General features: G+C 45.1%; 2 protein-coding genes across 8 annotated transcripts in view; one reads left to right on the plus strand and one right to left on the minus strand.

Annotated features, from left to right (window-relative positions):
- LOC139532128 (tubulin beta-4B chain-like) overlaps positions 1-13,568 on the minus strand; it is a 394,248-nt gene that overhangs the window by 107,643 nt on the left and 273,037 nt on the right. The window lies entirely within an intron of this gene.
- raph1b (Ras association (RalGDS/AF-6) and pleckstrin homology domains 1b) overlaps positions 1-13,568 on the plus strand; it is a 77,992-nt gene that overhangs the window by 57,301 nt on the left and 7,123 nt on the right. For 6 of the 7 annotated variants that reach the window (XM_071329311.1, XM_071329310.1, XM_071329313.1 and 3 more), the window contains 9 exons: positions 1,948-2,025; positions 5,124-5,283; positions 5,805-5,926; positions 6,224-6,289; positions 6,385-6,528; positions 9,612-9,722; positions 11,231-11,329; positions 11,612-11,738; positions 12,376-12,512. In XM_071329311.1, coding sequence (XP_071185412.1) covers positions 1,948-2,025; positions 5,124-5,283; positions 5,805-5,926; positions 6,224-6,289; positions 6,385-6,528; positions 9,612-9,722; positions 11,231-11,329; positions 11,612-11,738; positions 12,376-12,512 — 1,044 coding nt within the window. Of the gene's footprint in view, positions 1-582; positions 1,642-1,947; positions 2,026-5,123; positions 5,284-5,804; positions 5,927-6,223; positions 6,290-6,384; positions 6,529-9,611; positions 9,723-11,230; positions 11,330-11,611; positions 11,739-12,375; positions 12,513-13,568 lie in introns of those variants that run through there. The other variant, XM_071329316.1, reaches the window with a different exon arrangement.

The raw sequence follows: 13,568 nt of genomic DNA on the forward strand, positions 1-13,568 counted from the left end.
CGAAGTACAGAGGGATGATGAGGGAGAACGCGAGAGGGAGGGGAACAAGAGAAAAGGGAAGAGGGTAAAACTTCAAAGGGAAAGAGCGAGACGGGATTTTTATAGGCGCAGCAGAAAATCCTGTTTTGAATTCAGCCTCCATGGAATCCTGTGAAAATGCAGTAGGAAAGTGCCTACAGTAGAGAAGGAGGGATATCTAGTTTCCAGTGTTTACTGAGGAGCATGCAGGAAGCAAAGTGCTGTAGAGGGGGGGGGGCATGGAGAAAGGGTTTCGCGGTCTCTGGATGGAAGTCCAAAAGCTAAATTAACAGTGTGACTGGGATTGACTCCATATTGTAATCCTCCATTGGTCCTTTGAACCCTTACACACCCGCACACATACAAACACATTCCACACTAAAAGCCTGTCACTGCGTGTTGGCCAAACAGTGTGTTTGGCCAACCCTGTGTCCTTGACCCAGGTTGACTGGGTCAAGGAGGGGGTGCCCAGATAAGAGGCTTGGATCTTAATACCCCCCCCCCCCCCCCCCTCCAAACATTCACTGCCCCACTCCTCTAATACCACTCCCTGCTTACTGTTGTCCGGGGGGGGGGGGGGTCAGCTACCCCTGCACTGATTGGATAAGGGGGAAGAGGGTCTGGCAAACGGGTCCTCTTGAGAGTGGGTACACATTGTGATTGGGTGACGGGACAGAGGGGTCCTCTCTGTCGCCAGCCAGTGAAGGGGTTTTCCTGTTTGTATGGGGATTATGGCTCGGCGATTGGGCACGCTTCCAGGACTCCGCAGCTGTTCCACAGAGAGAGAGGGGGGAAACAAGAGAATATTGAGGGATGGAAGGGGGAGGGGTGTCTCGCCTCCCAGTCTCTCTGAGTTAGAGGGGTTAGTGGTGCTCATCTTGTGCGTAGAGTACGTGTGTGTGTGTGTGTGTGTGTACGCCGGATTGTGTGTGTCAATGAGCCTGTACTCTCACACTCCACTCCGGTCTTGCTTTCCTGGGTGGAAGCAGGTTGAAGTCGCTTTGCATTGGTCTCAGTTACTCCTGAAGGACTTAAACAAATATCTCTCCTTTGCTCTTGCTCTCTACAACAGTCCATCTATTTCCTTTTTCTTAAATACATTGCTTTCTGCTTTTCATCTGGACTCGATGGGGTCTTGGAAGGAGAAGATCGGGATTTTGGAATGGTGACATTCCAACATCGGGAAAAACAATTTGTTTTTGTAGTATCTAGGCTTTCTCTATTTGCTATGTAAGTGTCTTTGTTTTTTTGTTTTGTTGTGGAGGGAACGCATTTTAGGACCAAACTTCGTATCATCTGCAGATTCTTGCCGTTTGGGGAATCCTCCACTATTGTCTCCCATCCTCCGTGTAGCGAGATTAAAGGGAAATCCACACCTCGGCTGCTGCTCTAGTAGAGAGAAAGAGCGAGAGGACGATAATGGGGAGAAAGGGATGAAAGAGCGGCCATCTTTGAGCGTTTTTTTTTTCTTCATTTTTACCAATGGAGCACTGGTGATTTAGGGCAATCTACCGTTGGGGTGGAGTCAGAAGTGTTGGTCTGATCTGTGTGCGAGGACACACGCGTTCTGTGTTGTGGTGGCTACCAGAGATGGAGGTGATGGCGTCTTGCTGGAGGGGCCAGGTAAAAGATTCCAGAGCCATTGATGGAATGCACAGTATGTATACGCTTATGCATCTTTGGCTGACAGAGGTAGAAAGTGATATGTGAGGTGTTGGTCTCACTCTGGCAAATGGAGTTCAGAGAGCATCAACTGAACTGTCTGCCCTACGATGAGGAGAGGTATGGAAAGAGGAGAAGAAGGTGATCGAGGAGGAGGTTGGCTCAGTATTGAAGGCTCCTGTTGGTTTTTGTGCATGTACTGTATGTGTTTGACCATTGCCTGTGTGTGTGTGTGTGTGTGTGTTAACTGTTGCTGTGTGTCTGTAGGAGGAGCAGGGGGCCAAAGTGAAGGCTGAGAAGATCCGAGTGGCCCTGGAGAAAATCAAGGAGGCGCAAGTCAAAAAGGTAAGGTTCTGACTAGGGTTGCACAATTCCTGGAACTTTCAATAAATTCCCTGGTTTTCCCAAAATACCGGTTGGAGGATTTCTGGAATCAGGAGGGAATAAGCAGGAAATCCGAAGACCTCCAACCAGTATTTCTGGAAAACCAGGGAATTTACATTTACATTACATTTAAGTCATTTAGCAGACGCTCTTATCCAGAGCGACTTACAAATTGGTGCATTCACCTTATGATATCCAGTGGAACAACCACTTTACAATAGTGCATCTAACTCTTTTAAGGGGGGGGGGGGGGGGTTAGAAGGATTACTTTATCCTATCCTAGGTATTCCTTAAAGAGGTGGGGTTTCAGGTGTCTCCGGAAGGTGGTGATTGACTCCGCTGACCTGGCGTCGTGAGGGAGTTTGTTCCACCATTGGGGTGCCAATTTATTGAAAGCTACCTGAATTTTGCAACCCTAGTTCTGACCTAACCCACAGTATACACAGTGTTTTTCTACACTTGTTTTTCCACAGTATGTGCTGTACATTCCCATTGTGATACATCGTTCCATAAGATCCTCTCCTCCATATCTGCTTCAGATTCACTGCGTGAACTAACTTCATTCAGAGAGCTGCAGCGAAGCGCTGTGAAAATAGGTCATTGCACTGTGTGTGTCTGAAAGAGACGGAGAATGAGAGACAATCAGACATTTTGCACTGGCATCCGTAAGACTGCTTATTCTTTGGGTTGATTTAAACAAGTCTTGTTTTCGTGAACAACTGGGGTCCTTTGCACTGTGTTCCAGTTAGTGAATTGGTTCTGTGAGCCACACCAGGCACCATTTTCAGCCCATCGGACCATTTCACCAGTGTGAGTGAGCTTGAATGAAGTGCAACTGCTCTGAATGAAACGGCTCCATTGAACACAGTGATGTGCTTCTTTTCTCCCAGTACATTATGGGGAGAGTAGACCCAACAAAATGCACAAGATATTAGCATGCAACGACCCAACAAAATGCACAAGATATTTGCATGCAACGATTGTGCCCTCTTCAAATATGTTGGTGTTTTACACCACTGTAGATATAGTATGTTAAATGTATAGAACACAGAAACATATGTGACATTTTGTGAATCTTGCTTTGAAACTGTGTGCGTTGTTGAATTTGCTCTATATTACCGTATGGCAATATAAAATGCAGCAAAGATTGAATGTTGCATTGAAACCGATTACACCTCCACTTTGCTAGAAGCTAGGATTTTAGATTTGTTTTTAGGAGGGCAGAATTTGGACTCCTATGATTTAGAATGGGAGGATTTTTTTAGGGGGGGGGGGGGGATCTATGTGAGCGTCCCGAATGGAACCCTATTCCCTATATAGTGCACGACTTTTGACCAAAAGTAGTGCACTATGAATGGAACCCTATTCCCTATATAGTGCACGACTTTTGACCAGAGCCTTTATATAGAGAATAGGGTGCCATTTTGGATGCAATAACAGTGTATTTACCAAGTGGATCTAAAAAGGTCATGGCTCCAAAGATTGAAACAGTCTTCAATTGAACTTGAAACATATCTAACGTATACAATGTTCAACCAATTCAGGCCCCTGTTCTGCTGCAGTCCTCGTCTCCAGCGCTGGTTTGGTCCATTGAATGCACCCCATAGGCTTAACCTTATCCGAGACCACTGCAACAAAATCCCCCTTGTGACACGACTGGGCTCCCATAGCCCCAGCAGTGTGAGTCTAGGAGGCAGGTAGCCTAGCGGTTAGAGTGGTGGGCTAGTAACCAAAAAGGTTGCTGGTTCAAATACCAGAGCCGACAAGGTGACAAATCTGTCAACGTGCCTTTGAGCAAGGCACTTAACCCTAATTTGTTCCAGGGAACGCCGTACTTCTATGGCTGACCCTGTAAAAGAACATTTCATTGCACCTAATCTGGTGTATATGTCACAATAAAAATGTTGTGTGTACGTGCTTATGAGCGTGTGTGACATGGTAGGGAGCAAAACACAGCAAGCACCCACGGAAGTGACCAGTAATCCCCTTCCACGGGGACTACAACATCCAATAACTAAGTTAGTAAAGCCGGTCAAATAGATCTCTAAACCAAACTGTAGCCAGGAAGCGACTGTGCCCTAGACATGGGCATCCATTGAGTTTGACCTACATCCACAGTCATGGGTTTAGTCCCAAATGGCACCATGTTCCCTATATAGTGCACTACTTTTGGTCAAAAGTCGTCCACTATATAGGGAATAGGGTGCCATTTCAGGTGCTGCCTGTATTTGAACCATCATGTCGTGACACCATACTACACACTGTGGCATATCACTGCTTCAAATCACATCCTCAATAGTTGTCCTTGGGGCATGGAAACATCCCTCTTAAATTGATTTCATATCAACAATTATGTTATGAAGTAGCCTGGTCCAAGATCTGTTTATGCTCTTGCTGACCTCGTCCCCAGGCTCAAGTATCTGGTGCATAGAGCCTGGTAACACTGCAACAAAGTGGGACTTGAAAGGGGTGTGATTTTAAAAATTGAGGCAGGAGAGGGAGCGAGCCTGCTTCAGCTATATTAGATGGGACTTTGAAAAATGGCAAATTGCCAATCAAAATAAAAGTTTTATCACATTGACCAAATTATTTGGGGGAAGACCAATTAGTTAGGGCGTATAACGTTTTTATGTGTGAACTATTCCTAAGATATGTACTTTCAGATTTTCCAAACTCACGTCCTTTGAAGTCCACAATGTAAGGGGGGTGTTTATAAGGGTTATGCTAGATGGTGATGGACTAATAGATCAACCAAATTTAAAACCAGCGGTTGTTTAGTCCGCTCCTGCCACAGTCTTCCAGTCAAGTCCTGTTCTGAGGCGCTGTCAAACTCGACAGTTCAACCGAGAGGGAGCCAGCTGGTGGACGAGATTAAGCTCTTGCGAACTCCATTGCCGTCATTCTCAAGCCAAACATTCGTTATGACAGAGATTTGGCATGGTGGCACAAACAGACTGGCACTCAGGCTAGTGTGAGAACTGTTCTATACAAAGAGCCTGACCATTCTGCACCTCTTCCGCCTCCTCTTTCTCCTCATCCCTCTTCGTCGTCCTCCTCAGCTGGTGATCCGGGTGCACATGTCGGACGAGAGCTCCAAGACCGTGATGGTTGATGAGAGACAGACTGTCAGACAGGTGCTGGACAGCCTATTGGACAAGTCCCACTGTGGCTACAGCCCCGACTGGTCACTGGTGGAGACCATCAACGAGCTGCAAATGGGTATGGATATACTGGCAGACAGATACTGGGAATACACTGGGGGAGAGGTGAGATATTGGGGAGATACTTGAGAAGATACTGGAGACCCTGGGGGCGAGTGCGATATTGAGGATGATACTGGTGGATATACTTGGGGGGATATTGGGAGAGAGTGAGGCATCCTGGGGAAGTACTGTGACACTGAGACAAACGTGGAGTCTTGGACAGTGTCAACTCGGACAGTGTCAGATTGTAGTGTTGTCTAGGTAATGGCTAGTATTGTATCCGTTTGTGTTTTCAAGACTGCCCTAGAGTGTCTCTGTAACTGTTGATCTGTCTGATGGTTTGAGGCAGGGATGGGCGCCCAGCCTTTTATAATGCTAGACGAAGCCCTCGCGTTTAGGTACAGGCAAGCATGGTTATTTAAGCTGCGTCACACATGGTGCCCTTTTCCTTCTATAGTGCACTACCTTTGACCAGGGTATGCTTAGTCCGGATTGAATCATGTTTCACGCACACTCCCTCTCGCTTTCTGTCCTCAGAGCGGATCTTTGAGGACCATGAGAACTTGGTGGAGAACCTACTGAATTGGACCAGAGACAGCCATAACAAACTGATGTTCATCGAGCGCATAGAGAAATATGCCCTCTTCAAGAACCCCCAGGTAGGAACTAGGAAACCCTCCCAATGTGTTGTGTGTGCACTACTCGCACAGCTTTAGTGGAGAGTACACACACACACATTTCTTATGCCTGCTAAGAGCCCTTGAGTGTGTGTTTAAGAAGTAGGTCACAGCTCTGGCAATAAACGACTGAATAATGCATTGGACATGAGAAGGCTAGGTGAGCCAGCTCGCCTGGAGGAGTGCGTGTGATCTGCTGTTTTCAACTCGTGTCTATTTCTCCTTTGCTTTCCTCTCCTCCTCTTTCTCCTTCTCTCTATTTTCCCCACTTCTTTACAGAACTACTTGTTGGGGAGGAAGGAGACCTCTGAAATGGCCGATAGGAATAAAGAGGCCCTACTAGAGGTGAGACATACATGCTCACTCACACACTGTCTCTCCCACTCTACCAACCGCCCCCCCCCCTTGATTACACTAATAATGATGATGTGTTTGTGCAGGAGTGTTTCTGTGGCAGCTCGGTTTCAGTACCAGAAATAGAGGGAATCCTATGGCTGAAGGATGATGGGAAGAAGTCGTGGAAGAAACGATACTTCCTGCTGCGCGCATCAGGAATCTACTACGTGCCCAAAGGCAAAGCTAAGGTTAGCCACCCACTGAATAAGCCAATCATAAGCACTTTGTGACAACTGCTGATGTAAAAAGGGCTTTATAAAATACATTTGATTGATTGGATTGTGTGTGTGTGTGCGCGTGTGTGTTTCACCCTGTGTGTGTCCCTGATTGTGTGTATTCGGGTTCACATGTTGTCAGTTAATGAGAAACAGATCCACACCATCTCTCTGGTATTTCCTGTTTCTGGATATGATGACACAGGACTCAACAGGGATCGACCGAGCATGTGCCTCCTCTCCTATTGCATCATGGGTCATCGGTTATCCCCGGAGACCAATATTTCTCAACTGCAGCCCCGTGTGTGTGTGTGTACATGCTTTAGCTTTTAACCCAGGGTCGTGTTCAGAAGGCATGAAACAGAAGTAAACCTTGGACTTGTATTTTTCAAAATGTTTTCCCATTGCGTTGGGGTTAGTAGAGGTTAAAATCTTAATTTTTGTCCCATTCCCACACGTTTCCGTTTTCTCTTTCTTGTCCTCTCTGACTATCCCGTCAGTTGTCTCCTTTTTTATGTATATACAATGCCACCTTGTGGTGTGTTAATTCTGCAGTGAGTGAACCAGAAATCTGATACGATTTGTCACAACACACACACACGCACAACACTAAAAGCATGTCACTGTGTGTTGGCCAAAAAGTGTGTATTTCAACCTCTACTTACATTAATACCTTAACAAACCAGTTTGTCCTCTAGGCAAATATTTGTATGAACATAAGATTCAACAAACTGAACAAGTTCCACAGACATGTGACTAACAGAAATGGAATAATGTGTCCCTGAGCAAAGGGGGGGTGGGTCAAAATCAAAAGTATGTCAGTATCTGGTGTGGCCACCAGCTGCATTAAGTACTGCAGTGCATTTCCTCCTCATGGACTGCACCAGATTTGCCAGTTCTTGCTGTGAGATGTTACCCCACTCTTCCACCAAGGCACCTGCAAGTTCCCGGACATTTCTGGGGAGAATGACCCTAACCCTCACCCTCCGATCCAACAGGTCCCAGACGTGCTCAATGGGATTGAGATCCGGGCTCTTCGTTGGCCATGGCAGAACACTGACATTCCTGTCTTGCAGTAAATCACATACAGAAGAGCAGTATGGCTGGTGGCATTGTCATGCTGGAGGGTCACATGAGGTAGGAGGATGTCTTCCCTGTAACGCACAGCGTTGAGATTGCCTGCAATGACAACAAGCTCAGTCTGATGATGCTGTGACACACCGCCCCAGACCATGACGGACCCTCCACCTCCAAATCGATCCCGCTCCAGAGTACAGGCCTCGGTGTAATGCTCATTCCTTCGACGAAAAACGCGAATCCGATCATCACCCCATGTGAGACAAAACCGCGACTCGTCAGTGAAGAACACTCTCAGCCTATTGCTGACAGTCTGAGCACTGATGGAGGGATTGTGCGTTCCTGGTGTACTTCGGGCAGTTGTTGTTGCCATCCTGTACCTGTCCTGCAAGTGTGATGTTCGGATGTACCGATCCTGTGCAGGTGTTGTTACACGTGGTCAGCCACTGCGAGGACGATCAGCTGTCCATCCTGTCTCCCTGTAGCGCTGTCTTCGGCATCTCACAGTACGGACAGTTTATTGCCCTGGCCACATCTGCAGTCCTCATGCCTCCTTGCATGCCTAAGGCACGTTCATGCAGATGAGCAGGGACCCTGTGCGTCTTTCTTTTGGTGTTTTTCAGAGTCAGTAGAAAGGCCTCTTTAGTGTCCTACATTTTCATAACTGTGACCTTAATTGCCTACCGTCTGTAAGCTGTTAGTGTCTTAACGGGCGTTCCACAGGTGCATGTTCATTAATTGTTTATGGTTCTTTGAGCAAGCATGGGAAACAGTGTTTAAACCCTTTGCAATGAAGATCTGTGAAGTTATTTGGATTATTTACAAATGATCTTTGAAAGACCGGGTCCTGAAAATGGTCCGTTTTCTTTTTTTGCTGAGTATATCTCCACTCACTCCTCTCTCTCCCTCCATATAGACTTCTCTAGTCTAAAGCCTCAGACAATTTATAATTTTTTTTGCGTAAATCGGTTGGCCTTTTAACTTTAACTGCTATTGAGAGTTGCAATAGTAGAAGGCACAAGGAGTATTTAGAAATGTAGTAGTGCATGGGCAGTTTTCCTCTTGTCATTCACTGACAGACCTTAGAGCAGTGGTCCCCCCCCCCCCAAAAAAGGAATTCAGTCCGGCTTTAAACTCAATTGTAATCACTTCCTCATGTCATGTTAGTCATTATATACTTTAGAGAGCTATTTAGAACTTGTCAGAAATGTCAAGATCAACTAGCCCATGTCAGCTAACAATTTATTCTAAAAAAAAATTGCCCATAGATATTGTTGTAATTTTCTTGTCACTAAATATCACATAAATACACATTAGACATGGCAAAATGTATAGAATTGCAAGAAAATGTGCTTTAAAACTGCAACATTTTCTTTGCACCCCATGACATAATGTTTAAATTGCAGGAAATACATTTTAACGTTGCACAATTCTCTCCAACAACAAGAGGGGTGTGAACCGCTTGTGTCATGAACCGTGCTTGTGCCCATAGAAATAGATGCGCGGGGGGATGTTCCCCAATGTTGGAAGGGGGGCCCCCGAGTGAAAAAGTTTGGAACCCCTGCCTTAGACTCAAGAAATGTCCAGTTAATCAACTATCCCATGTTCGCTAGGTAGGTAAGTTAGGCTAACCAGCTATCTAAATCTTGTTGTTTCCATGGCCAGATTTCGTGCCCAGGGGCCTCGACCCCAAGGGGGCCCCCATTTTTGATTTTGTTGAGGCATCATATCAACACACAAGACATGGCAAAATGTGTCGAATTGCAAGAAATTATCTTTAAAACTGCAAAAGAATAGTGACAGTTTGGGGTTGTGAGGTGGTTTGTTGCTATGCCGATAAACAACAATATCCATCCGGACCTTTGCCACCTATGAAATTGTGTGACCGGACCTTCTCCAATACTATTTGAGTACCCCTGCAATTTATAATATAATCAATCATATCTAAAGATATGAATCCTGTCTCTCCCTCCCTATAGGCCTCCAGGGACCTGGTATGCTTTCTACAGCTGGACCACGTTAATGTGTACTACGGCCAGGACTACCGCAGCAAGTACAAGGCCCCCACAGACTACTGCCTGGCCCTTAAGGTAAGCCAAACCCCCCTCCCCCTTTCACCTAATGGTACACTCCACTCCTGCGTCTTGTGGAGAATTGATTAGGGACTCATTTTTAGACAAGGGGTGGCACATTTTTAGAGTAGAGATGTTGCGGTGAGCCTGGACAAGCCCATTAAGATGGATCGGCTGTGTGAGTGGATGTGATCTGGGTAATGACATCCTGTGAGAACCTAACACCAATGCCTTGTCCACTTAATAGGACCATTACTGTGCCATTATGATCTGCATACTGGAAAGATCGTTTGTTAAACTCATCAGCCACTTTCAGCCTGTCTCCACGCCACTTCTTTTTAAAAGCACAACCCCTGAAAAACACCAAAAATATGTATTAAGGCGCCACTCTCCTATATTATTAATGTTGATCTATCTTTAGCTGTAGTCAAACTAATAGGCACAAAGGCAATTATCAAGGATGGTTTTGGAATCAATGTCTTTACCGGAACGATCATGGCCGCTCTGACACCTAGATAGAAAATATGCCGCGCTCAGTAAAACTCGAATAGTACTAGAAAGGAAAATGACTTTGAGAAGACGTCTAAAATATGTGTGTTCCAGACGTTGAAGTTGGGTTCAGTTTAGGTGCTGAATGAATGTTGAAAATATGTATTTTCCGGACTTAAAAATAAGTATTTTCTGGATGTTGAAATCGGTTCTGAATGAAAGTTGAAAAGACGGAATTTATAGCTGTCTATGTTTGGGCCAAATCAAGGCTGGTCTAGACCGGACATCTATGATTGGTTCGATTTGTTCCGGACCGAACCAAAAAACCAACTTACGTGGAAATCCAGACCGGTCTAGACTGCACAAAACAAGGCGTCTGGACAGGACCAAAAAAAACATCCCAAAGGTGTCAGTGTTGGTCCGTGCTTATTGAGGTATATAGACCAGTGTCGCCGGAAATGTAATTTTAGGAATGCCCATCTGTGGTGGGCCTACCGTATGTAAAACACCCAAAAAAGACGTCCGGACAGATCCAAAAATACGTCAGTGTCGGTCCATGCTTACTGGGGTGTAGCCTACTTTGTGGCCCGCAATGGAATTTTAGGAGCCCATTCATGTGGTAGGCCCACAGTTTTTTAATAAAAAAAAAATATATATATATATATATTTTTTTATTACAAATGGTCTGTTGCATTGGCTTTATTAGTCCTGATTCCTGTGAGTAATCAATTTGGCTATTTAAAATCTGAATATCAGCTACCCAACTTTTTCCAGAGGAGTTATCCTGAACCTATTTGCAATGTGTTTACACAGCGGGAAATGCAGAAGTATTTCCTTTTTCGCTATGATCTGCTTGTAAAAAAGGTATGGATACAAACTTGAAACCACTGATCATGACAATTTAGCCCATGGGATCAAACTTCTGGACAGCAGAAGGACCTGATTGGCCATTCCATATTGTCCATTCCTCCTCCAAAGAACAAAGTGAAACTACATGTGTTGTGTTGTCATGGTAACACTCATGTCTCTGTGTTCAGCACCCCCAGATCCAGAAGAAGTCCCAGTACATCAAGTATCTGTGCTGTGATGATGTCAGGACCCTCCACCAATGGTTCAACGGCATTCGCATCGCCAAGGTAAACCTTAACCTCCTCGTCACTCTTAAACATGACTATTAAAGAGGCTATATAGAACCTTAAGCCAAAAGGGGTCCCCTAAACTTAAAGCTTTTTTTTTTTTTTTTTTAAGTTTCCCCGAAAACTAAAGATGGTGTTTTACAAGATTGGTCAATATTAAATCATATATTTACATGAAGCATGCAACCAAAATACACAGAGAGAAAAAAATATATACACCATTCGATGTAAACAATTAGCAACTGTGACCTCTCTCTTTCCCCCACGGTGGCGGTGGTGTAGTACGGGAAACAGCTGTATGTGAACTACCAGGAGGCCATGAAGCGCACAGAGGCGGCCTACGACTGGTCCTCCCTCTCCACCTCCAGCATCCGCTCTGGCTCCAGCTCCGGGTCAGCCAGTCTGCCCGGTGAGTTAGCCTTCCAGGGCTTACAACTGGTCTGGGATCAGCTGCTCAAGTCCACGGTGGTCCACTGAGGCCTAATGGTAGTGGCTGGGGGACTGTGATAGACAAGCACAGATCCGGCATCAGCTTGGTTATCATTTCGAGTTCAGTCGATTCAGAAGAGATTGATATGCTATTAATCAATTGATATCCTGTTATTTTCAATGACTACTTTTCGATTCAATTTCTGAATTGGAGTTCAGATGGAATTGACCACAACCCCTGTCTAGCAGTAGGTAAATTGATTCTAGTTCTGATCTTGAATCAGTTGTTGTGGCTTTGAGGGTACACGATAAAGCTGTAGTCTATCTATAGACACATGGATTCACCCTTTTTTTACACACTCACTCCCATTACTCAAATCTGCAAAATAGGGAGTACTAATATGACAGTTCGGTGGCTTCAGAGCCTCTTGTTAGCCAATGCATAGGTCAGCAATCTAGTGTTTATATGCTCTGGGGTGAAGTTTCCACCTAGGTACAGATCTAGGATCAGCTTCCCCTTGCCCAATCCTAACCTTAACCATTAGTGGGGAAATGCAACAATGACCCAAGATCAGCATCTAGCAGCTCTCTTCCATGGCTGTGTGTGTGTTCCCCAGAGTCCCAGTCAAACCACTCGGGCCAGTCAGACAGTGGAGTGGACACGGCCTCCAGCCACGGGCGCTCCCAGAGCGTGGTCAGCTCCATCTTCTCTGAGGCCTGGAAGAGAGGAACGCAGATGGAGGAGAACACCAGGGTTAGTCCTTTTCCCCTTTGACCTCTTCTCTTCACTCCAAACATATCCCTCCTTTGTATTTTCTCTCTATATGTCTCTCCATTACATCCCTCCTTTCTCCTCTTTGTCTCCATCAATTATTTTACTGAAATGGTTGATTTTGTCTCAATGGCAAGTTTTTCCTCTGTCTTTGCTTGAATTTTTCTTTCACTCACTGCTGGTGCTAGTAAGGTTCTACTTTAAGGTAACGCTTTATTTTGATAGTCTATCAGTAACATTTCAACCAGGGCCAGCGCCAGAACAATTCAGTTGGACGCCTTTGATTTCCATACGGGGGCAAGTTTTCTAGAACCGCCATTCAAGCTGATGTGCAGTCATTCGGACTGCAACATTCTAACAGTTTTGAATGAATACATTTCATATATGCTATCGCAAAAAAATAGTCATTTGGTTGTTTTTATGAAGGTAACATTAAAATACAAAAAAATATATATTTCAAATCACACAAACGCGTTTTCATTCGTGTTACTGTTCATTAGTTACTGTTTATGTAAAAACACATTTTATTTGTGGAGTGCCTTTGTTACAACTATGAAACGGAAAGCATATGTTGGAACGCAGTAACAGCTTTTACAACGGCAAAAAAAGATAATACCCCAACCACCAAGATGCACGGTCAAATGATGAAAACATTAGTTGCCTTAACATTATTATAAGCTCCAAGTGTGCTTGATGAATAGTGAAAATCACCGCAAAAGCTTAAATGGCATTCTAATGAATATATGACCGCAGTCCTAAATAGTCAATTATTGTCAGCTTGTGCTCACATGGTGTGAGTCGTCACGCAAGTTGGAGCATGTCACATAAACAACGAAAGCTAGTGAGTGCGTTGCTATTGTTGTTTTTTGCTTGATGTAGGGCCTGCTCTCTGTGATGACATTTTGTGGTGATAATCAGCCAGTTGCATTGTCTCTGTCTTGTTCTATCCAAACGGCGCCGTGTCTTCCTTTCTCCTGTCTCGCCGTTTTCATTTGGTGGTGGTGCGGGCACCTGCTCAGTGCGCCCAGTTCTGGCTTT

This window comes from Salvelinus alpinus, chromosome 10 (genome assembly GCF_045679555.1).
Source record: "Salvelinus alpinus chromosome 10, SLU_Salpinus.1, whole genome shotgun sequence".
NCBI lineage: Eukaryota > Metazoa > Chordata > Actinopteri > Salmoniformes > Salmonidae > Salvelinus > Salvelinus alpinus.